The sequence below is a fragment of the Neofelis nebulosa genome, chromosome 3 (assembly GCF_028018385.1).
Source record: "Neofelis nebulosa isolate mNeoNeb1 chromosome 3, mNeoNeb1.pri, whole genome shotgun sequence".
In the NCBI taxonomy this organism is placed as follows: domain Eukaryota; kingdom Metazoa; phylum Chordata; class Mammalia; order Carnivora; family Felidae; genus Neofelis; species Neofelis nebulosa.
Genome location: NC_080784.1, coordinates 42137612 through 42163712, shown reverse-complemented (window position 1 = coordinate 42163712; position 26101 = coordinate 42137612). Strand labels below are relative to the sequence as shown.

The 26101-nt window shown below is 37.0% G+C and overlaps 1 protein-coding gene across 5 annotated transcripts in view; it reads right to left on the bottom strand.

The window, feature by feature from the left end:
* Positions 1 to 26101, bottom strand: part of KAT6A (lysine acetyltransferase 6A) — a 116259-nt gene that overhangs the window by 10467 nt on the left and 79691 nt on the right. For all 5 annotated transcript variants that reach the window (XM_058720527.1, XM_058720532.1, XM_058720530.1 and 2 more), the window contains 7 exons: positions 16218 to 16333; positions 8394 to 8535; positions 6741 to 6902; positions 5586 to 5679; positions 3143 to 3374; positions 1954 to 2161; positions 168 to 770 (listed from right to left, as the gene is read on the bottom strand). In XM_058720527.1, coding sequence (XP_058576510.1) covers positions 168 to 770; positions 1954 to 2161; positions 3143 to 3374; positions 5586 to 5679; positions 6741 to 6902; positions 8394 to 8535; positions 16218 to 16333 — 1557 coding nt within the window. The remainder of the gene's footprint in view (positions 1 to 167; positions 771 to 1953; positions 2162 to 3142; positions 3375 to 5585; positions 5680 to 6740; positions 6903 to 8393; positions 8536 to 16217; positions 16334 to 26101) is intronic.

Here is a 26101-nt window from a genome sequence, read left to right as displayed (position 1 = left end):
GGAGGATCATAAGCTACAATACACCAAGGTATAAAGTCTAAAAAATACACACTAAGAATTTCTACATTTACTTTCTCAGAACTCTGGGATAGACAAATGTATATAGTAAGCTGCAACTGGGGAAAGAACAGACAAGTCGAAGAAACGAATCACAAGAAAAGCCTTACCTTTCTCTTCAGTGTGGGCTTTGTAAGAATTGGTGGGGAGCTGGACCGAGGACTTTCTGGCTCTTCTTCTTCCTCACTACTCTCACTGAAGCCTCTGAGGAGAGCCCTGTCACCGTCACTATAGCGACGGGGCAGCCTCTCATTGCCTTCTGGTAGTCTACACTTCAGTGCCTCGGGGCTCTTCTTTAGCTGTCCTCGCCAGAGCTCAACCCCCTCACTTAGTCTTCTTTTGGGAATGTCTGGCTTCCCATCCTGGCTGGGCTGCTCCTGAGAGGCTGCTGACTGCTCCTCACTTTCAGTGTATTGTTCTTGGGAGGTTTCTGATTTTTCCTCACATTCTCCATATTGTTCCTGAGGAGCTGATGTCTCTTCCAAGAGCAGTTTAGAATCTTTATCACCAAAACGTTCCTGGGTTTTTCTGTTCTTCCTTCCCCAGCGGCCTCTCCGAGATGGCTGATTGTTTGCAGGAAGACTATCACGAGGAAGGACTTGCTTGTTCAGACGCGTAGAACTAGCTGGTGCCATAACTTCTGGTTTCTTTTCACTTTCTACTGAAGAGTAAGAATCTTGTTCTTTGTTCTCCCGAGATGCAGACTTTCCCACCTGATTTTAGAAAATAAAACCATGCTGGTTAATCTTTCAGCCTTATTCAGTTATATCTCCTATTTGACCTCCTAAATACAGAGATAAGAAAACAAAGCTTTAAAAAAGAAAAGCATAATTTAGTAGCTATCATGAATATTTCTCATGTGTTTGACATTGCTTTAAATGCTTTATAGGATACATTAATCCTCACAACAGTTGTATGAAGTGTTATTATTACATCCTTATTTTACAAAACAAGGTAACCGAGGCACAAAAAAATATAAGTAACTCGCCTTAGGACATGCAATAGCAAATATAGAAGCTGGGATATAAACCCAGGCAGTGAGACCCAAGAGTTAGTGCTCTTAACCACTATGTAATCCCACCTTCAGTAAACAAAATGAACAGCATTGTTCTTATAAATGTTAAATGATATAATTTTAAAATTTATCAGAAATAAAAATTTATAAACAGAGAGAAGATGGGCTCTGGGGTATGGGCAAGAGAAAAGGGGTGTTTGAAAAAAATGAAAGAAAATTTCTGTAATTATTTTGATTTATTTTTATTCTGAATATTTAATTTCATTTTGAAAATTAAATTACATTAAACAGGGGCATGAAATTGTTTACGTTTATCAAAGGAGGACATAGATTTTTAAAGGAAGAAAGCATGGCTTTAAAAAAAAACAGAGAAAGTAGGCATCGTGACAAAAAATACTGAAAACTATACAATGTCATACAGTCCCTCATTAACCCTTTAATGGCTAAAGACATCTGTGTACCCACTGAACTGCTTAGTGCTCTATTAGAACATACATGTTTACATTATTTCCTTAATGTTTTACTTTAAGGAAAAGGTATCTTAAATTGTTTTAACAATGTTCAGAATTAAATTCAGATTTGTCAGTTACTACACAGCTTAAGATTTAGCCGTTTATCAGCACTCTGGTAAGAAATATTTAGTTCTACATAACACATTATTACAAATTTGAAGGTCTCCTAATGACCTAAGGCTTAAAAATATACAATTTAAGTAAACAAAACCCAGCTTTCTTGAAATCTCTATCACTGTAATCATCTCTGAAAATCTAATGTGAATTGACTGTGTTGGTTTAAGATATTGTAACACATATCACAAATAATCATGAAAACCAAAAATAGAGCCTTCTGTTATCAAAAATAGAGACTACTCATGCCCTTACACTTGTCTCTAATTCTCTTTCCTGGCACTGCGGCTCTTCGTTTTCTCCTTCCTCAGCCTCCTCTTCTTCCTCCTCTGAGACCACAGAATTGGAGACTATGACAGGGGTCCAGCGCAAACATTCTGGATCTACATCGACAGGCCGCAAATTCAGCTGAAGCTTTGCCATGTGATCCTGGATAAGTTTTTCCCGGCGGATTATCACAAATCTGGAACCAGAGCAAAGTTTATAGCAATCAACAACGTATAAGAGTACCTAACAATGAATATGGAGCTATAACCCCTAGAAAACCTGGAGATGATGATAAATGCTTCAAAAATAGCCTGCTTGGGAAGATGAAATACAGAAATATGCCACCATACAAGATAACTAATACAAAGTTGGACACATACTTCATACTCAACAACAGCAATGGATTTGGTTATTTTAACCATTCACTGTCTCATACTTCCCAGCTCTGGAATTTCTGCTACTCTCTTGTACACTATCTCCTATTCTCCATCTTTCTAGCCCAATGCTTCCTTCCTTTCTCTGTGATCTTTTCCCAATCACTCCAGATAAGAGTGAGCTGACTTTCCCTTGACCTATATTTTATTTTATACCACATATAATGGAAATAAATCATGGACATATATTTTATTAGGCATTATTTCTAGAGTTGTTCTCATTATGTGAAGAAGCTCCCAACATTAGAAAAGATTCAGTAGCTTATGTCCAAAAGTTAGAAGAAAGACCAAAAAAAAAACAATTTAAAAAAAGTTAAGGTCAACGGTATCAAGGATCATAGAAAGGAAAATGTCGTCTCAGGATTACCAAATGTATTAGTTTATTATATTAGTTTATACCCTTTCATTGATATTTGGCTGCCTGATCCAAAAACTTCCACCTGATTATCTTTTGAAAGTATAACAAAGGGGGGCGCCTGGGTGGCTCAGTTGGTTAAGCGTCCGACTTCGGCTCAGGTCACGATCTTGCGGTCCGTGAGTTTGAGCCCCGCGTCGGGCTCTGGGCTGATGGCTCAGAGCCTGGAGCCTGCTTCCGATTCTGTGTCTCCCTCTCTCTCTGCCCCTCCCCCGTTCATGCTCTGTCTCTCTGTCCCAAAAATAAATAAACGTTAAAAAAAAAAAAAAAAATTTAATAAAAAAAAAAAAAAAAAAAAGAAAGTATAACAAAGGGATGTGATACTCACTGATCACTACGGAAGTCCAGCATTCGTAGGTGGTGGAGTGTGGAAGTAATGTCTTGAGGACAGATACCTGTCAACTTGCTTAACTTCTTAATGCTGATTTGCTTGTCATTTTGGTGATAAAGGCACTCCAATATTACACTTTTCCAATAAGCCATGTAGGAAAGACGACCTAGATCGGATAATGGTTTCTCTGGAGACCCTGCTTGGCCTTCACGCTTTGATAACAAATAACCTAAAGAAACCACCAAATCACAAATATGTCAGCGAGCCTAAAATAGGCTAATTCACCAAAATAATAATCCCCTCTTCCACAACCAATCTAAGTAGTACAGGAAATAATAATTTCAAAAGCAAATTCCTCCAAGAAAAAAAAAAATTAAAAAATTACTTCAACACAAATTTGCAGAAGATTATGTAATTTGTACATACTGAGAGAACATGAGGTTAGCATTACTTTGTCTATACTTGCTATAAACCACATTGTTTTTTTTTTTTTTTTTTTTTTTTTTTATTTTTGGGACAGAGAGAGACAGAGCATGAACGGGGGAGGGGCAGAGAGAGAGGGAGACACAGAATCGGAAACAGGCTCCAGGCTCCGAGCCATCAGCCCAGAGCCTGACGCGGGGCTCGAACTCACGGACCGCGAGATCGTGACCTGGCTGAAGTCGGACGCTTAACCGACTGCGCCACCCAGGCGCCCTAAACCACATTGTTAAAATATTCAAACTTAAAAAAAAAAATCATACAACCTCATATTAACAGGCTACATAAGATTAAGGCAATAATGCTTTTTATTTTATAGGGGAACCACTCTTGCATGTTTTATCTGGACCACCAGATGGCAACAGCTATACCTGAACTGTTGAACAGTACAAAAGGATGCCTTAGTTTTTAAATAATTCTATCTATTAAGATTATGATTCTTCTGCAAGTGAATTAGATGACAATTTCTCACTTCAGTCAAAGCTCTCTTTGCAATTACCCGTCACCCTAATTCTTGATAAGTAAGGATGTCAGTGTGGGGCTGTCACAGTGAGTGTATGGTGGCATTTGTCCTCCTGTCTAGAGCATGACTCTCAAGATCAGGAAAAGAAAGGCATAAGTTCTAAGAAGAAGTATCAAAAATGGAGATGGCAGAAGAAATGTAGTTTTTTTGTCATCAAAGGAAACTTTATTAAAGGCAATCTATAAATGGTAATGTGGGAAATTAGGTTACATTAGGAAAAGCAAATGAAAACAATTAGTATAATAATCCTACACTATTGTTTATCTCAAATATATAACGAATTTTCCCCTAACTTTGCTGTGTAATGGAATAACACATCCAAACATGAGTTCTATTTCAACACAATATATTGATATTAAATAACCTAAGCTGCTCTCTCTACTACTAATCCAAAAAGGCCAAGAAAATATATAAAATAATCAGTGGCATATTTCCAATAAAATATGGTCAGAAGTGCAGTCTAAGGCCAAGTGGAATAAGCTGTGCTGGTCCATCTTGAGAATTAACTTCTTACCACTGGTGATATAACCATCTGATACTTAGAAGAAAAACCGTATCAAAATATTCCCTCAAAAATCACTATTTTATTAATCAATATAAAATTTATTGTAAACATATATTTACTTTCTAAGCAAGACTATCAACATGTTCCATGATGACTTTTTTCAGAACTGTTCCTTTCCATTTTTAAGTCAGATTAAATTATTTCCTATATTTCCTATAAATTATTTCCTAGATCATTTATTTTTAAGATTTTTAAAGGTGCACTGCATATTTTAACCACTAGGTAGAGTGTGTAAGTAAGAAATGATGTATACACTTTCCCAGATAATTGAATAACAAAAATAAGGCAAGTCCTGTACTTTACTGTATTAATTTAAGTAGTTATACATGTGTTTAGTATTGTTGTGAGTTAGAATTAGCATAAAACTAAGTTCCACTGTAAGTTAGCAGTTGAAAATTAAAACTATTTGCAAAAGATCACACAGAAGTTAGTATTCAGTATAAGCTATTTTATTTTTTTTTTTTGAATGTTTATTTTTGTAGGAGAGAGAGAAAGAGCATGAGCAGGGGAGGAGCAGAGAGAAAGGATGACACAGAACCCGAAGTAGGTTCCAGGCTCAGGCTTCGAGCTGTCAGCACAGAGCCTGGCACGGGGCTTGAACTCACAAACCATGAGATCATGACTTGAGCTGAAGTAGGACGCTTAACTGACTGAGCCACCCAGGCACCTCCGGTATAGGCTATTTAAAAACATTTCATGTCCAAACCAAAAAAAAGAAAAAAGAAAAAATTCATGACTTTAGGTTTTAAAGTCCCATACAGCAGTACAACAGAAGATACTAGCAACCAATAAATCACCTGCAAATCTTTAAAAATATATACGGAAGGCCCACAAAAAGAGATAATGAGAAATGGTATTATTATAATCCTTACTGAAATCGATGAGAAACCTGCCATAGCCCTTACGCTGGTACTGGGGAAGAATCATTATGCAGGAAACGTTGTACTTCTGCTGGCAGTGCTTTTCCTGGTAAAGAAAGTTTTAAAACAACACGCTAGTAAGACTGAATAGTAATGCTAATTATTAAGAAACAAAGACTAACAGTCAAAACCACAGCCCTAGTCCTCTGAGAATAGCATATGCATCAAGGAAAAAATACCCCAGTGGGAGGAGACAGGACAACGTTAAGTCATTGTCACTACCCACAAAGCAACCATCCCAGGAGAATAAAAATATAAAATAAAATTATGCCATCCAACACCATCTGCAACTCAAAAACAGTATGTCATTGCCTAATATGAACAGAGGAATCTCAGTCCCAATCAACCTGCAAAGCTATAGATGATGAGTCAATGTGACACTCCAGAAATGGGAAAATTCATCAACTATTTCAGGGATTCTTTTGTTTCCTGCTCTGGTGCTACATAGGGCAGTCCCATCTCCCCATTAGTTGTACCTAACTTTACAAAAATAACCCCAAAATGTTGTGTACACTTTTAAAAATAAGGCAATATATATAAAATTATATTTAACTTCTGAAATAGCCAACAGAAAGCTGGTACTTTCCACTTAGCCATTTCATATACTTAAATTTTACCATAGGCCAGCTTAAATAAAAGTACATCTTTTACATTGACTACAAAAAAAAAACTTTTGTTCACCCCAAAAGAATGAAAGACTATAGGAAGGGAAGAAAACATCCGTTAATAAAAAGGGCTTAATCTTATTTCTGTGCTTCAAATTTAAAGTAGGAAGAGCAGACTTAAACTGAGAAAGAGCTCAAAGAGGTAATGACTGTGTTTATTTCACAAGTTCTATCTATTATTACCATGGGAATAGAAGTCATTTTAAAACTCTTCCTCTTGAGTATAACCGGCAGCTCATGTTCCTAGGAGACTACAGTCTGTTGAATGTTACTAGATACCTTCTAGCCTTTGGTAAGTTTCTGAATATTCCTTCTATTTTCCTTTCCAAAAGCTAGATGGTGCCCAGAAGGTGATGCACTTTGCAGTGTTCTAGTGAGAAGTGACAAAGTTTGCTTCAGATTTCCGTGTGAATTCAAACATATTTTAAGCTGATATACTTACTTTAGAAAAGTAGCCAACAAGGTGGCAGCCCTTGACATCATTCTGTGTTAGTACATAAAAAAGAAATGGCTCCACGTCATAATAGAGTGTTTTGTGGTCAAGAAACAACTTTGCCAAGAGACACAGGTTCTGACAATAAATGGTACTCACATTCCCATCAACCTAGAAAATAATAGAACAAAATGGTCAGTAAAGTCGCTCTTTAGTTCTAGAACAATAATACACATCACTTACAAATACCTGTGAGTATCCACAGTCCAGCCTAAGAGGGCTGTCAGTGATCAGAACCTGGAAGCTATCCTCTGAAACAGCAGAATTACGATACCTGCTGTTGTAAGACAACTAAATATATAAAATACTGCATCTCAACAAAGTATGAATAGCTAGACAAGGAGATGATGACCCTTTTTAAAAACAGCACTTTTTGCTTTTATAACAAGATTGGTTGCAGTAATCCTTCAGACAGCAAGCTGATTTGATTCATTTTTTAAAGTAATTCAACAAAAGATCTAAAAGCAGCCTCTTCTAAAATACATTTGTTAAGTAAAACAAGGTATAACTATAGTCCACTCTATGCCAGCATCCAAAAGCAATGCAGTCTGGCTGCCACAATCAGATTTGCCCCGAAATAAAGCTATTTTCAGGAGTATTAACTATTGCCAGAGGCATCAACCAAGCAGGTTCCCTAGGTAGCAACCTGGCAAATGAGAGATTTCTTGGAATCAGGATGGCCAAGATCAGGAGCACCACTGTGTATTTCTCCTGACACACCCCTGGGTTGCTGGAGCTTCGAGAGCTTGCTCTTTTACACAAATGCCAACAGATACCCACATTAAACCCTAAGACATCAATATTTCAGGATAGAAACCTCAACAATTTAAGTAATTTCATATTACTTCTTTTACAATATACACCAATATATGCTTAAGGCGAGAAGCACTTTGCTCTTGGGTATTGTAGACCATACCCTTCTTCCCCCCCCCCCCCACCCCACCCCCCGAGGGTGAAGAGATCCACTACTTCTCACCTAAAATGAAGGCGCAGGGAAAATCAAGAAAGTTAGAGACTGAGTGATCCCCACAATCTGAAATTCTATCATCACAGTAATTAACAGAACTGAGCACATGGCAGGTGTTCAATTAATACCTGGCAGTAAAACCATGAACTGAGGATCTAGAAACTAAAACCCCATGACCAACAACACAAAATCACGGACATAGCCTAAGTCATATCATCATGATGAAGTAAGAAATATATATTTTTATAACTTTACAAAATACAACTTACTACAGTTATTAAATATCTCTACCAAATATTCCTTTAAGTGGGGCAACAGAAATTTTTTCATTTAAATACCATTATTTCATAGATTCTAAGACACAATTTTATCACATCTAAACATAAAAAGTCATTTGGTATTTTATAATCAAATGGAATCCTGAAATACAGAATAATTTATTCTGAGATCAAGATTGTGACCTCGGTACAATCTGGATTGGCCTAATTCTGCTTCTCCTATAAACTGGATTATCAGACTCAAGAGTGAGTACAACAGTAAAATAACATTGCAAAAAAGACAACTACAATTAGATACAGTATAGGTGGTACTGCATTTGAAATGATAGGAAGACAACTATAAAACATCTACTTTACCTCAAAGACAGAAATATTATTTTTTCTGTAAATCTCATTGGCAGGAGGATGGAACCAACCACATTTCTTCATGTGCTGCTGGAGAATAGTTCTACTTTTCATGTATTTTAGACAGAATTCACAAAGATATAATTTAGGCAGCCTGTAAATAATAATTAAACAAAGAAAGACAGGACTTTTTATAAGACTGTAAACTTTCACAGCTATTCTTTTTTGACTCTCATTACTATTCAAGTAAAAAGGTGGAGACTGTATTATCATCCCCATTAACCAAATGAAAGACAGAAAACAAACTAAAGACAAAATTAATTTGGTTAATAGCATCCAACTAATTAATAGCAGGAGGGCAAGGGTGAGAAGATACCCGAGATTCAGTGCTCTTCCTATCAGACTAGTAATTCCTAGTCTTCTTAAAAGCTACCCACCTGGCAGACAATGAAAATCTCATATTCTCCCCTCCTTGATAATCTCTAATAAGTAGAAAATAAAATCTACCTTCAAAACACACCAATAAGAAGATTTTGTCAAGCTATATATTTTCTTTGGTTCTTTATTTGATTTTTTTTTTTTTCAAGAAAATACACATTTGTTAAATACCACTGATCTCTGAACAACATGGGTTTGAACTGCATGGGTCCACTTATAAGTGGATTTTTCTTGGTAAATACAGTACAGTACTGTAAATGTATTTTATGATTTTCTTAACATTTTCTTCTGTCTAGCTTACTTTATTTTTATTGTAAGAATATAATATATGGGGCATTTAATACAAATTATGTGTCAATTGACTGTTTATACTATTGGTAAGGCTTCTGGTCAACAGGAAGCTATTAGTACTAGTTAAGTTTTTGGGGAGACAAAGGTTATACATGAATTTCTGACTGCACAGGTTGGGGCCCCTAACTGTAGTGCTGTTCAAGGGTCAACTATACTATAGTGTGTTAGGCCTTGTGCTAAATGCACTAGGGACAGAGTGCTGAGTAAAATGGATATAGGGTGGGTACTATAAAAGCAGATTTTATATTATCTTTTTAAGTATAAAATTATAATAATGAATATGTTTTTTCAAGTTAGGACATACTGCACTACCTCCTTCCTTATGAAACCCCTGAAATTCTGGCTTTTCCTCTGGTTAAATATCACATTACATCCTGTAACTTAAAAGTCTATTATTCAACAAGTGAAATAAAAGTTCAAATTAATCTTTCAGATATTCTAGTATTAATTTGTATTTATACAACAGTATTGCTATTTTAGCAATAATTTAACAGGACTTCTTCTTTACAATGTTCCTTTTATGAGGAGCTAGGCAAGAAAGTGACTGATTAGTTCGTAAGAAGGAATATAACCTAATTAAAATTTATACCTGGTTTTAGTCTAATCCAGAAGACCACATGGCTCTTCTATTATAAAATACACACTTCATTTATCCTCAGCACAGAGACTTCCCTGCATCCTGAACTGTGTGTGTCCAGAACTGGTCATGCCTTGGTAATCGGAGATCTGATACTATCTTTAAAAACTACATACACAAAAATACTGGATATGATGACAAAATATATAATCCAAATAAATTTGTCTCTCAAATAAGTAAGTATTGAGGCTGAAGGAAATTTTAATAAACCTCATTAATTTAGCTGCTATCAGTTTGGACAGCTATGCTTTAAAAAGATTACAATGGAATTAAAGAAAAGATTAACACACAAAAGGTCTAACTTGTTAAAGTGTCAAGACCACACTATTTTTTCAAGTACCACTCTGGAAGCCACATTTTTTAACGTTTTTTTTTTTTCATTCATTTTTTTGAGAGACAGACTTTTTTTTCCATTCATTTTTTGAGAGACAGAGAGAGCACGAGTTAGGGAGGGGCAGGGGGAGAGGGAGACACAGTATCTAAAGCAGGCTCCAGGCTCTGCACTGTCAGCACAGAGCCCGATGAGGGGCTTGAACCCACTAACTGTGACATCATGACCTGAGCTGAAGTTGGCCACTTAATGGACTGAGCCACCCAGGTGCCCCAGGAGGCCACTTTTAAAACTTAATTATACTTTATCTGAAAACATCTAACATTCAACCAAGGCCTTTGCCAAGGTGTATTTATGGAAACACTAGTCCTGTATGTAATAAGTGTTTCATGCTCAAATAAGGGTGAAAACTGCCAGTCAGTGCACTAAAAGCTTTGAGGGAACTATTTCAGTATAATATTTCAAAGTGTCTACAATATCTAATACTGTTTTTCAACATCTCTCATATTAGACCAATACAACTCGAAATTATATCATTAATACAAAAGTCATTCCAAAATAAGGTACTGAGTAAAACAAATAATAAATGACATCATAAACTGAAGTCAAGAAACAGGAACCAAGGGCATGAAAAAGAAAGGTTTCCTAGGCAACTGTGCTTATTTCCTTTGCATGTTGCTTCAAATTCCACTACTCAGAGAAGGAAGGGCAGTGAGATAGATGGCTTCCCCCTCCCCCCTTTTTTTAACGTTTATTTTGAGAGAAAGAGCAAGAGAAGGGAAAGGCAGAGAGAGAGGGAGTGATAGAATCCCAAGCAGGCTTCATGTTGTCAGCACAGAGCCCAATGCAGGACTCGATCTCACAAACCATGAGATCATGACCATGAGATCATCAAGAGTTGTTGCTTAACGGACTGAGGAACCCCGGCGCCCTGAGCTTTTTCCTTCCTTACCAACCAGAACTAAAAAAAAAAAAAAAAAAAAATCACAAAAGGAAATGGCCACAATTATAAACTTCATCATTAATGTGGGCACTAGATATCCTGAGTCTCAGAGCTGACCCACAACTGCCAGATTGTTTTACTGAATATGTGGATTTTGAATAATTTCTTCTTAAAAAGGAAGGTGGAAAGTAATTCTCCCTATGTAATTAAAGGCATCCTCCTCCCTCCAACTACTCTACTGCTTACCTTTATTTACCTGTGCTAAATTCTCAATGAGCAATTTTAACTTGCTGCAACATGAAGACATAGAAGAATCCATGAACACAGTTTCACTTTGAGAGCTAAATATTACAACTAAATATTCCCTACAATGTGAATCTGAGAAACACAGATAAAATCCTGGGAAAAAAGGAAGGGAGAGAGGAGTGACAGACAACTAAAATTTCTAGATTATGCTAAAGATAAATGCCAACTTTAAAAGCATCCAATTTAACTTTTACGTCTTGGTACAAAGACATGAAAATAAAGTACAGCTTATTTCCTAAGGCCTATGAAAGAAGGTCTAATTTTTAAAGTTCTTGTAGTAAGCAAGTTGTTCAAGAAAACACAGGAAGCAATGAAACCTATAAGAAAATTACTGCCAAGTCTTATCTGGTGAATTTTAAGTTCATGCTATTTCCTTGGAATAGCAAGATGTATGACATTTTCTTGATTAAAAAAAAAAAAAAACTTTAGCAAATCTTAGTATTTGAAAAATAACAAAGTAAAAGCAAATATCATAATCTACTTTACTCCAATTCAGCTCTTGCTGAAAACATTTTAAAAGCCTCTTACTTTATTATAACCAAGCCCACTGGAATGACACTATTAGTCTAAAGGGAATCATCTGATAATAAAACATTTTGTTTTTCCAGGAGTTTTAACAGTACAAATGGCTGAAGTTTCCTTGTTGAAAAAATATATCATATAGGAAGAACATGAGATCACATCAAATGAAGTATAGTCATAGAGTATGAATACTCTTAGCCCTAAAGATGGCTGCCGCTTTTTGTCACTGTCTTCCTGACAGCCCTAGTCCTTGACTATCAAATAGGTGTATGGTTGCCTAGATCAACTGCATCATGGGATGTAGCCTCCATACCTAAAGTTTATTCTAAATCAGCCACTCTGCTGACACCCTCACCTGTGAGTCAGGACTAGGCTGCAGCTATGTGTGCTTTAGAAGCATTGCTTCCCTTACTTCTAAGATGATACAAATACTCTTCCCAGGAATTCCTACAGTATCTTCTTAGCTTCTGAACATTGCCCACGATAGTAGCAATTTGTGTGACCTTTATAAGAGGTCCACCTGTAGTAAAATTTTAATAAAAATTCTATCAAATATTACTTAAATAAAAGATTATGGTACAAGCTATGTGAGATCAAGATAGACACACAGATGCTATATGGAGCAGGGCAAGCTCAGTGCTTAAAAGCTATGGCTATGTGGTAAGAGAAAAGTGAGATTAAATCCTGGTCCTGCTACTTGGAAACTGCATGGTCTTGAGTATGTTTACTGGGCCCTGGTCTGGAAAATGAAGAGAGTAATATCCACCTCTATACAGAATTATTCCAGAGATATTTAGTCCAGTACCACGCTCAATGATGATAACTAAAGATACTATTAATTTATGATTAAGACTATGAATAATTTTATTCTCCTTTCATTCATTTTACTTCATCATTTAACAGTCATCCAAAGACCTTAAGGATGTTGGTCTTTAGTAACTGAGGCTGTACATAATCTATGCATCAAATCAAGTCAGGAACAGGATCAAAAGGGAGAGGAAACTTCCTAAGCTACTCAGTTATATAGAACCCATCCTTTAGGATTTTAATGATCTTACTGTAAAAACGTTATTATAAAGTTAAGTTCTAAACAACTCGGGAGTAGAGGATATCCCATGATCACAGTTACTCTTGCCTTCAGCCCATCCATGTCATGTTTTATTGGCAGAGTGGGGCTCTCTATGAACCTGTCTGCCATGTATGAGCATCACACAGCCCTGTTGGAGAAACTTAGGGTTAAAACTCTGGTTTATACTATTCAATGTCTAAGACTTAATCATACTGCTCCACATAAAGTAGCATTACTGCTTCACTGTTGTTGATTTTGTTTTGTTTAGCTTTTTTTTAAGTCAGGGATGCAAGATTACTTCATATACAATGCACACACAAATATCTGGATATTATGGGAAATAACGCATAATCCCACTTCCCAAAAGAATATCCTTTTGGGATTCTTTTTTTTTAAGTTTATTTACTTATTTTGGGAGAGAAAGAGAGAGAGCGAGAGAGAGAGAGAGAACCCCAAGCAGGTTCCACACCATCAGCGCAGAGCCCGACGTGGGGCTCAAACCCACAAACTGTGAAAGCATGACCTGAGCTGAAACCAAGAGTCAGACGCTTAACCGACTGACCCACACAAGTACACTGAGATCTTTTCTTTTTCATTTGCCCCAACTGTTCTGTTTTTGCATGCTTTGGGATTTTGAATTTTTTAAAAAGTCCTTAAAACCTGTAACAACAAAAAAATAACTTCGAATTTGGCAAAGAATAGTAAATAGTCATTAACAAAGTAAGGATATAAGTTTATTATTTGGAAAACGTTAAGAGTTCTAAACATTTTAGCCAACTCAATTTTAATAGAACTCAGAAGTAAAACAAGCCTAAACTCGTTTAAATTAGACATATGGTTTTTTCTTTTTTTTTTTTTTTTAAATGTTTTATTTATTTTTGAGACAGAAAGAGCATGAGCAGGGGAGGGACAGAAAGAGAGGGAGACACAGAATCCGAAGCAGGCTCCAGGCTCTGAGCTGTCAGCACAGAGCCCGACGCAGGGTTCGAACTCACAAACCACGAGATCATGACCTGAGCTGAAGTCAGACGCTTAACTGACTGAGCCACCCAGGCACCCCAATATATGAATTTTTTCAATGTAACTAAGATAATTATGAATAGAGAAAAAGTCATAATTACTAAAGAACCTATTAAACTACAGAATATTTTCTTGGAACACGGCACAAAGAATAAGGAAATGTACAGAAAATGTCTAAAATTTTATTTAAGAAAGTTGATAAATTTTACAGTTCTTATCACACTGCTGCCGTCTGCTATGATTCCTACTTAGTGGTTATTTATTTTTCTGCCTGCAATGCTTATTAAGAATAAGCTGATAAGCAATTCCCTCAAATCTTATTAAGAAATCAGGTTCTAGTGACAATCTAATCAGAATAAAAAGCAACATTTTTAATGAAACCTTTTCATATCTCAGAAGACAACAACTTCACGGTTACATTCTCATTATTCTCTTAAAAGTGCGTGCTGAGGCTGGCCCTCTAGTTCCATTTCTAAGTCAATTTCCTCTCCTCCCCTTGAGTACAAGAGTCAAGGTGCCAACGGTTTTTTCAGTCTATCTATACCACAATCCGTGCAACAGTTGATATATGCACATGTTGAACAAACTTTGTTGCCTAAGTTGAGCATGCTTTTTTGATTTGAATAGCTTGCAAAGAGCTCACTAAATAAATTATAATAATAATTTACTTTAAACCTGATGAAGAAATTAATTCTTCAGCATATTTCTTATTGATCCTGTAATTCTCTGGCTATCCAGAACTCCTGAGGAACTGCCTTGAGTACCTGAGCTCTGTAGGTAGTTGAGGAATTTCCTGCCCTCTTTTAACATATATAAATATAAATACATAATCACCAATAAATATAATTTAATGTTCTTTTAACAAACTCATATTAATTGTTGTTATCCCAGGATATAAATAGAATGCTGCCTTAAAGATCTAACATAGTGTTCGGGGTTAACTGACCTTACGATAATTGGCTCTCAGTTGCTGTTTTATAAACTTGTGTGTTAGTTTCCTGAAGTTTTGCTTTCTCTTCTCTTTTTTTTTTTTTTTGTCACTGAGGTCTATGTCTATAGCAACATTCTCACTCATTTTTTTTCTACTTCTGCTTAGGTTTGGAAACCAACTATCAAATTACACGGACAGAAAAAGTAAAAACAATACTGAGTTTTAGTTTTTTAACAAATATACTGGCTTATTCCCAGCTTCTGGTAATAACCCATGTTAAAGATCTCTGTATACTGTAAAGTACTAAATAAATTAATGTCGTTATAATTATTTTTGCTAATGTCTTAGACTAGCAATGTTACCAGACAGGTAAAAAGCCGAATAACGAGAGTACTCTGAACATATGTTTAACTCACAGAGCACTTATTATTCCTCACAACACTCTGCTAAATGAGAAACTTGAGATATAAGTAGTTTACAGATTAAAGAGAACATTAATGTAACTGTCACATGTCAAAGTTTAATTTTTTGACCAAATCTTACTTTCCAACTCTTTTAATTTCAACCCTAAAGGAAAAAAAAAATATCTGACATTTTTGAGCACTTAATCATTTTCTAAGCGATTTACATGTTTTAACTCAGTGCTCAAAATAAACCCTATGAGGTAAATACTATTTTTATCCCCATTCTGCAGATGAGGAAACTGAGGTACAGACTAGTTGGGTAACTTCTAAGGTTATACAGCTTATGAATGTCAGAACTCAGTCATGAAACCAATTTGGCTTCACTAAACATGCTGCCTCATCCCAAAAAGCTGGTGACTGATGACTTTTTAATGTCAAGAAACCCAAGCTATTTACATGTAACATAACTGTATACCATTTATCCAAGTATTTCCGGGAAAACAAACCATTCACTAGATTTGTTAAATCATAAAAATTTAGATAAATGGCTATGCAGTGAAACTTGTAAGAATCTCTCTCCAATTCTTAGTGTGAAGTATGAAGGCAAATTTCTCTTAAAGAAAAAATGTTCCCCTTGTCATTGTGACCATGCGTCAGGTTTCCAACTTTAAATAAAAGCTTTGGACAGGTTACAGAAAAGAAAAAAGAAAATCTAAAGCCAACTGGGTTTAAGTGGCTGCCAAAATATCCTGTTACTATGGACATTTAAAAGCCACCAGTTCCCTCAAATATGTAAAGATGAGCCAGACTAAAATGTCCTCAAGATCTAGTGTTGGGAGTTCTATGAATCTAAAAACAAAAGTAAAGGGTCTCTCAAAACATACCTTGAGTATTCTTGAGGATATGGGGAGGAGTACCAGGTGTGAATTTCATACTTCCCAAACTCAATGACAGAGGGACAGCGAACTTGTGGATCAGGGGGACCAGTCACTCCAACTTTCTGTGCAGTCAAAAAATACATCACAAAAGTTAGCTAAATTAAATACACTGAGATAGATATAAAAAAAAAAAAATTGAAACTAAACATCTTCTTAGGATTCCACAGAAGAACAAAAAAAGCCAGAAATAAGCTAACAAGTTTTGAAATAAGCTGTCTTATTCTTTGTAAACAGGGTACTTTAATGAAGAACAAAAATGCTAATAAATCTTTTAGAACCAAATGCAGTTGGTCTCATTGCATATTCCATATTTAATAATACTGCTAATATTTTCCGCATTTAAATTTACTCCCTTAATGACTGAGTTATTAAAGAGAAACTGCTGGCATTTGGGGATAGAAGATAGAGCATAATTTTTAACAAGGAGGAAGAGGGAGCTCTGTACACTCGCCCACGTCATACATACAGTGCCTCCCTCACCTGACAACAGAAACGACCTACTAAACATGTATGCACACAGAGAAAAGAATGACTTTCTGGTTTGGGAAAGTAGATAGTATTAGAAGAATATGACAAAACAAGTATCAAAAGAGTCCATTCATTTTACACTAAAATTCCCTTCATTAGTAGCTCTTTATAGATTTAAACCAAAGGGAAAAAATACTGTTATACACATACTGTTATCCCTTTTATCTGCCTTCTGTTTATAATGAAAACAATCTCGATGCCCCCCCATCCCTGCAATAACCTGAACTATACTATCTAAAAGAAGAGTAATTTGTTTTTTTTTGTTTTTTTTTGTTTTTTTATTTTTTTTTCCAACGTTTTTTTTTTTTGTTTTTTTTTTTTTTTTTTTTTTTTTTTTTAATTTATTTTTGGGACAGAGAGAGACAGAGCATGAACGGGGGAGGGGCAGAGAGAGAGGGAGGCACAGAAGCGGAAACAGGCTCCAGGCTCTGAGCCATCAGCCCAGAGCCTGACGCGGGGCTCGAACTCACGGACCGCGAGATCGTGACCTGGCTGAAGTCGGACGCTTAACCGACTGCGCCACCCAGGCGCCCCAAGAAGAGTAATTTGTAAAGCCTTTATGATGTCCACACCAGCAATTTAAATACATTACTGACAAGCACAAAGATCAAGTTTTAAAACCTTAAATTCAAGAGCAATTTGATTTGCTCTACAACCAATACAGGAATAGATTCATATATATATACACATAGGTGAGTGTATTAGGTATATAATATATATGCACTATATGTACATTTATCATGAATACTCTGTAAACACTCATTTTTAAGATTTAACATTAACACTGACTTAAGAAAAAGAGTTAGAATTTAGCCTAATTCAGTATTAATAACTCTTCATCAAAAGAATAAACAATATTATCCTTCAATTTTATGCTTTAAAAACCAGAGATAATATACTAAGAGTCTCACTGGAGACCATAGACAGACAGACACACACACACACACTTTCTTTCTTTTTTTTTTTTTTTTTTCAACGTTTTTAATTTATTTTTGGGACAGAGAGAGACAGAGCATGAACGGGGGAGGGGAGAGAGAGAGGGAGACACAGAATCGGAAACAGGCTCCAGGCTCCGAGCCATCAGCCCAGAGCCTGACACGGGGCTCGAACTCACGGACCGCGAGATCGTGACCTGGCTGAAGTCGGACGCTTAACCGACTGCGCCACCCAGGTGCCCCTCACACTTTCTAACAAAATTAAAGAGACCAGGTATTTTCTATTTATGTAAATTCATTTAAGGAAGAAGCCTCTTCACTACAACTCATGAGAACTCTCCCTGGCCTTTCTAACCATTCCCTTTTATAAAAAGGCCAAGGGACTTATCTCCGGTTTCATACTGGAGTACAGCCAGGTGAGAAACCTCAACCTCTTCCTCAGACATCTCAAAACAAAGACAAACATCTATTAGTTGGATCAATTGTGTTATGATGCCAAGGAATACTGGGACTCTCCCCAATGCAAAAACCATTAAAACCAAATACAAGACAGGGTTAAAATTAGATTTTTTTTCATTTCTCAAAACCAAAATAGAACTTTGTAAAAAGCCTTTAAAAACACTGTTCTTTAAACTACATTCCAGAATCAAGTATTATAATTCATAAAGTAGCAACTTTTAACCTATCTTCAAGGCTCAAAACAATAAGAACAATAGGACAGAACATATCAGAATGACCAAGTATCAGAAAACAAATCTAACTTCCTGATCAAATAGAAAGCACAAAAGTTGAAGAAGATGCACCTGCCACAGCACTGCCTGTTCTTTGAGGGCTTTCCCATCAGCTGCCCGTCGCTCCTCCAGGCGGATGCCCGATGTGAAAGTGGATATCCAGTTCCAGTATAACTGTTTGCACATCACCGCAACTAAGACAGTCTGTGAAGAACTAGATTCACAGCAGATTTCCCCCACTGCCTTTACCTATCCTCACCTTTCTGCACTGCGAAATGTCTGGCACATGCGCTCATCCACCTCTGTCCTCCACCACCATCTCCAACTCCCTTGTGAAAGCCTCAAGAGCCAGTGTGTTGCTGTGTTTCCATTCACTAAGGTAAGTTAACAAAGGCTCTCTGAGGTGAGGAAGCAACAGGTGCATCCAAACCACTCGTTAACCCAGTCCTTGCCAAAATCAGACTGCCCGATCTAAATTACAACATCACTTCTCCTAGGTCATTTTATTTTTAAATTTCAGCCAAATACTCTCTCATTAAACATGAAGGTTTCCAAAGCAGTAGAGCACAAAAATAATATTTAAAACTTTTAACTAGAATTCTGCCACACTCTGTGCCTCCTTTTCATTTGAATATGCCAACATCTTGAAAGGATGACATACATTCCTGGCCAGAATGGAGCTTTCAATATAAGAAAGCAAGGGGCGGGGGGCACTGAATGCACTAATAATTGGGTTAAACCAAAAGATAACTTTACATATGCCTATTCTAGATAATAAAACTTTTATTAGTAGGAGTTTATAAGAAAAGTTGCTGTTCTGCAAAAACTCCACCTCCACTAAATGGCTGATCTAATTCCAATTTCCAATGTATAGAAGCAACTCTTCCAGAGTCCCCTCCAAGTCCAGATTGGTACAAACATGAAGATTACAACTGATCTACAACTGATCTAGACACAGTTCTGCTCCCTTCCTCTTGCCTTCCATTAGATAGCTCCCCCTTGGCCTACCCTTTCCATTCCTCACGGGAAAATGGCATTTTGAAGTGGGAATAGAGGGTAAGACTATACCCTTATTATTAGTATCAGAATGTGAAGTGTAGAGAAAAGAGATGTCTTCTAGTATCTGAACATTTTCCTATAGAAACACTGTAATAAAAAATAATTCTGTTCATTAGGGATCAGAAGTTGCATGATGAAAGAGATATGTAAGGATGAGTTCACACGCTCCCAAATGGAGACAGCATGAAAAAAGAGAATAAAGAGAATCGGCATTTGTGGAGCAGATACTATGCCAGACTCTATGCCTTATATTGTTTATCTCATTTAATCCCCACAATCTGTTCCTCAAAGTCGAAAACAATATGTCCACTTCATAGATGGGGAAAAAGACTCAGAGAAGTTAAGAGGCAAAAAACTTCAGGAAAGCAGCATCAACAGTGAAGAATAAAGACAGAAAAGAACAAAATGGGAGGGGTGAGATACAAAGGATGCACTGCCCTCAATTAATTAATGTTCTGAATTCCAAAAGTTCTGTGTACGGTTTTTAGAACGGGAACTTAGTTTTCCAAAGAAGTGAAGCTACAAGTTCACAGACTCTTATCCAAAACCCTTGGCACAGAATGTGCTTTGGAATCTTGAATTTTTCTAATGTTAGAGAAGTATTACATATGTATCTGAAATCCCAGTAGGATTTGGGGCAACACTCCATAATCAGACAAACTAGTATTTCTTTTTTTTTTTTTTTTTTTTTTTTTTTTTTTTTTTTTTTAGTTTTTTTTTAATGTTTGTTTATTTTTGAGACAGAGAGAGACAGAGCATGAACAGGGGAGGGGCAGAGAGAGAGAGGGAGACACAGAATCTGAAACAGGCTCCAGGCTCTGAGCTGTCAGCACAGAGCCCGACGCGGGGCTCGAACTCACGGACCGTGAGATCATGACCTGAGCCGAAGTCGGACGCTTAACCAACGGAGCCACCCAGGCGCCCCCAAACTAGTATTTCTTTAGCAAAGCATAGGAAATATTCACATTAAATGGGGTAAGTAAAGAATATGTATAGTTTCATGTCAGTTAACACCACGTTTTGCCAACAGTTCTGTTTAGGTAAATGAGATCTTACTGCAAAATGAATTATAATTTTTTCCATTCTCCAAAGAAGGTATACAGATGGCCAGTAAGCACATGAAAAGATGCTCAAAATCACTATCATTAGAGAAATGCAAATGCATTTGAGATATACCACTTCACACCTACTACAATGGATATTATCAAAAAAACAAAACAAAAACAAAATAACAAATGTTGGAGAGGGTGTGGAAAAACTAGAACTCTTGAGCAGTGCTGGTGGAAATGTAAAATGATGCAGGCACTGTGGAAAACAGTATGGCAGTTCCTCAAAAAAAATTAAACAGAATTTTTGTGTGAACCAGCAATATATAAAAGAATTGAAAGCAGAGACTCAACAGGTATTTGTCCACCCATGTTCACAGCAGCATTATTCACAACAGCCAAAAGGTAAAAGGAATTCAAGTGTCCATCAGATGAATGCATAAACGTTCATGGTATATACATATATCAAGTGATATATATATATAAATTCTGGTAAGGGAATTTTGACACATGCTACAACATGGATGAACCTTACAGAAGTTATGCGAAGTAAAATAAGCCAGAAAGGGACAAATATTTTATGATTCCACTGAGACCTACCTACAGTAAATTCAAAATCACAAAGTAGAATAGTGATTGCCAGAGGATGGGCAAAGGAGGAATGGGAAATTATGGTATATTGGGTACAGAGTTTCAGTCTGGGAAGACAAATTCTGGAGACTGATGATGGTGATGGTTGTACAACAATGTATTGCCACAGCAATTTTTTGTTAAGTTTTCAGGATTCCAGATCTCAGAATTGTAGATGTGATTCCAGGCTACTTCTGTCTCTTTCTTCTCCTATGTCTCTTTTGTTCGTCTACACTCAGACATCTCCTTTGCTTTACCATTAAATACTGATTAAAATCTAGGATTTTGTCTTTAACCCTCTTACCCTTTCTTTCCACAGGACCTATAATCCAATGATCTACCAGTTTTTCACTCTCCATATGCCCTCCTTCTCTTTATCCAGCTTAAATTCCAAGGTCTTTTACTATACTTCATCTTTGCCTACATATATCCTTAACTTCCCTGATATTCTCCCAATTCAACAACAAAATCTCAACTCTCGTTAAATTCAGTTCTCCACATAATCCAACATCTGGATATGGTCAGAGAAAAACACAGAACCCATGCTGACTAGACTCAAGTTGTAATTTAAACAAAAAAATTTTTTAATGTTTATTTACTTACGAAAGAGAAAGAGAGACAGAATCTGCGAGCGGGGAAGTGGCAGAGAGAGAGAGGAAGACAAAGAACAGGAAGCAGGCTCCAGGCTCTGAGCTGTCAGCATAGAACCTGATGCGGGGCTCGAACCCACGGACCACAAGATCATGATGTGGGCCTAAGCTGGACGCCTAACCAACTGAGCCACCCAGGCACCCCTGAATTTGTAATTCTTTTTTTTTTTAATTTTTTTAATGTTTATTTTTGAAAGAGAGAGAGCACGAGTGGAGGAGGAGCTGAGAGAGAGAGGGAGACACAAGAATCCCAAGCAGGCTCCAGGCTCTGAGCTGTCAGCACAGAGCCTGACTCAGGGCTCAAACTCACAAACTGGGAGATCACGACCCGAGCCGAAGTCGGTTGCTTAACTGACCGAGCCACCCAGGTGCCCCTTAACTTGTAATTTGTAATTCTTAACTACTGACCTCAAACGGGGCCTTGATGGTTCTCTAACTCCATTCACTCTCTCAATTCTCCTAAAAAATTCTTTTATACTTTCTCCTATCTCTTTAAGCCTCCAACACACCTCTTACCCCATTTTCACTGTCAATCAATGCCTTTGCTTTCTACTACACTAGAAAACTAAGAAGCAATCAAAAGAGAACTTGCAAAGCTTTCCAAGGCCACATCTGTATGTCTACCCTCAGTGCCCACATAGCCTACCTTTCCTTAATATTATGTCTAGATGGTCTATGCTCCCATCTAAAGCCAACGCTTTCACCTGTGCATTAGATGACATCCTCTCTTACATTCCAATAATCTTCCCTTCCCTCTTTTGCATCATCAGATGTCTATCCACTAGATCATTCCTATCAGCATAAAAACTACTGCTATTTCTCCCATATTAAAAAAAAAAAAAATGGATACCTTCTTTTGCCCTCACATCTTCACCCAAATATTCTCCTCTGTTCCCCTCCATTGCAAACCACCTCAAAATAGTAGCCCCATATTACTTCTATAACCAATTTCTCTTTTCTTTCTCAAACCAGTTCCAATTATATTTTCATCTTCCCCTTCCCTCACTATGGAAACTTTCTCAAGATTACCTCCATGTTACTAAATCTGATGGTCAATTTTCAGTCCTCAGACCTATCCGCATAATTTTCCATTCCTTCCTTCTTGAAACATTTTGTTTCAATTGGCTTGTAAGGAACCAATATCTCCAAGTTTTTTCCTCCTTCCCTAGCCAGTCACAGTTTCTCCAATCTCTAAAAAGGGACTTCTCAAAGGTCTCTCCTTTTCTTTGGTGACCTCATCTAGCTTCATTTCTTTAAGTACCACCAACTTGCTAACAAGTCCTGGATTTAAATTTTCAGTCCAGACCTGCACTTTGAGTTCCAGACATATACTATCCCACTGTCGACTTGATATCTCCTCTCCTGAATGAGCTCAAGTTTAATGCGCTCAAAATCAAACTCCTGATCTTTTTTTCCCCTCAAACCTGTTCCTCCGGTATTCTTCTACATTTCAGCAAACAGCAACTCCTTCCTCCAACTGTGCTCTAACATCATCCTTGATTCCTGGTTTTCATAACCATCCAATCCATCAGCATATCTAATGGTCTACCACCTTCAAAACATAATCAGAATTCCAATTCTACCACTACCACTATGATACAAACCACTGTATCTCTTACTTGGATAATTCTAATAGCCTCCTAAGTTCTCACAGTCTGTATTTTCCCCTCATTCTACACAGAAGCCAGAGTAATCCTTTAAAACCTATGTCACTCTTCTACTCAAAGTCCTCCAAGAGTTCCTACCTAACTCAAAATAAAAGCAATAGTCCTTACAATGGCTTACTTGGTTCTGCCCTCTCCTTCAACCCCAACTCCCAACACCATATTTCTCCCATTCTATCCTAAATCTTTCTCAAAATCTCTGCTACTGTATCTCCTCCACCTTCATTCAGTCCTAGTCACTTCTCGTTCTGACTACTGTAATCATCAGACTGGTAGATGTCCTTGTCCAGGTCTTCGTCAATCCAATGCTTACCGAATCACTAAAGTTGAGTTTCTAAAAGCAAATACAATCATGTCACTCTTTTTAAAAAGTCTTCAACTCAAGAGCTATTTAGCTACTTTAAAGAGCTACTGTAACTAAAAAAGAAAGTGCAAACTTTTTCACAAGGACCATGGGAACTTTGTGATCTGGTCTGTCCTTACCATTTCAATCTCATCTCTTACTTGAACTTCAGCCAAACAAGCTACATGCAGCTCCAAGGGTTCAATATGCTTTCTCACACTCAAATTGTTCTTTTTGAAATGCTTTCCTCCTTTTGCCCAATAGTAAATTCTTACTCATTCCCTCAACAGCCTGCTCAAATAGCACCTCTTCTATGAAGGCTGCCCTAACATCCCTAGACAGATGCCTTCCTGTTCATTCTCATTTCATCTTATGCCTATCTCTATGGTAGCAGACCATGAACTAGAAATTAAGAGTTATGGATCAGAAGTCAGACTGTGGGTTCAAATATTGACTCTGATACCAACAACTATATAATTCTAGGTAAGACAATCCTTCTAAAGCTTCAGTTCCTTCATCTGTAAAACAGGAACAAGTAACAAGGTTGAACTAAATGACAAAATTTATATATGACGTTGAATGTAGTACCTGACACACAGTAAAAGGATACTATTACTAACCACATGGCTTTATTTATTTATAAATGACTCTTCAACTGGAGAACAGGGACACATTTCCTATTTATCTAAGTATTTCTAGCACTTACCACTAAGATAACTAGCAGAAGCTCACATTTATTTAGTGCTCACTACGTGAATGGCATGCTAAGCACTTTGCAAATATCAACTCAATTAATCCTTTCAACAAACCTATTAAGTAACTTGTTTGACCAAGGTCACTTAGTAGAGGTAGGATTTGGATCTGTTCAGGCTATCTCTAATACCTAGGCTCTTAACCAGGATCTTAATAAATACTCAATAAAACCGTGCTAAACTGTCAAATGAATGAACTCAAAATACAATTAACTAGCCTTTAATATGTAACTTAACAAATGGCTTAAGACACTAAAACAATCTCCCACTCCTCATCTCTAATTTCACCCGTACCAAAGAGAAATCATTTCAACAACAAAAAAGCAGTCATGGGGTTACCTTAAAATCCTGGCATGCCAAGACAAATGTCCTCTTTCTAGCTTTTAAAGCCCTCCAAATTTCAGCCCTATACTACTAATTCAATATATTTCTTACCAATGCCCAACAAAAGTTCACTGTTTTACGTATTAAACTAAACCACAAGCAGTTCTTACTTTACATGGTGCCATGTTAACTGAAACATAAGAATACCTAAACTGAGATCAAATATCAGTCACCACAGCAATGTATACAGAATAGACACGATTAGGGGTGCCTGGGTGGCGCAGTCGGTTAAGCGTCTGACTTTAGCCAGGTCACGATCTCGCGGTCCGTGAGTTCGAGCCCCGCGTCAGGCTCTGGGCTGATGGCTCGGAGCATGGAGCCTGTTTCCGATTCTGTGTCTCCCTCTCTCTCTGCCCCTCCCCCGTTCATGCTCTTTTTCTCTCTCTGTCCCAAAAATAAATTTTAAAAAGTTGAAAAAAAAAATTTAAAAAAAAAGAATGGACACGATTCTAATAGGCACATGTTTCCATTAACACAGTGACGTGCAAAGCAAGGACTGCCTGTATTGTGACACCTTTATGAGCAGCTATTGTGTTTTCTACATCAACTCCACAATGTGAGTTGCACATATTAGGCCCACAAGTATTTGCTGATTTCATGGGACCAATAATCACAACGTCTCTTGCATTTACAGTTGTCATTAATTCCTCAAAGCTCAACTTAATGCTGGTTATTCTACCTGGGAAGCCCTCATTCTCTCCATTTACCTAAATCTGAATCATCCTTTAAGCCTGTTTCTTCTGTAATCATCTCAGATCACACCAGCTCTTACTCATCTTAGTATATACTGTTGCCACATGGAACAATCTGTATCATTTAATACAGCAATGACTTACATGAACTGGTAATCTTATGTCACTGTTTGCTATTTGTCTTCCTATGTACTTTGCCCTACTTGCATAAATGCACATGCCTTATGATTTTGATGCCTCCATAACATTTTTTAACAGGGTAATATGGATATTATTATGATTAAGGGCATAAAATATGAAGCCATACAGGCCTGGGTTCAAATTCCACTTCTGCCATTACTAGTTACATAACTTCAGGAAAGTCACTCAACTAAAAGTCTTGGTTTCCTCATATGTAAAACGGTAATAACAATCCT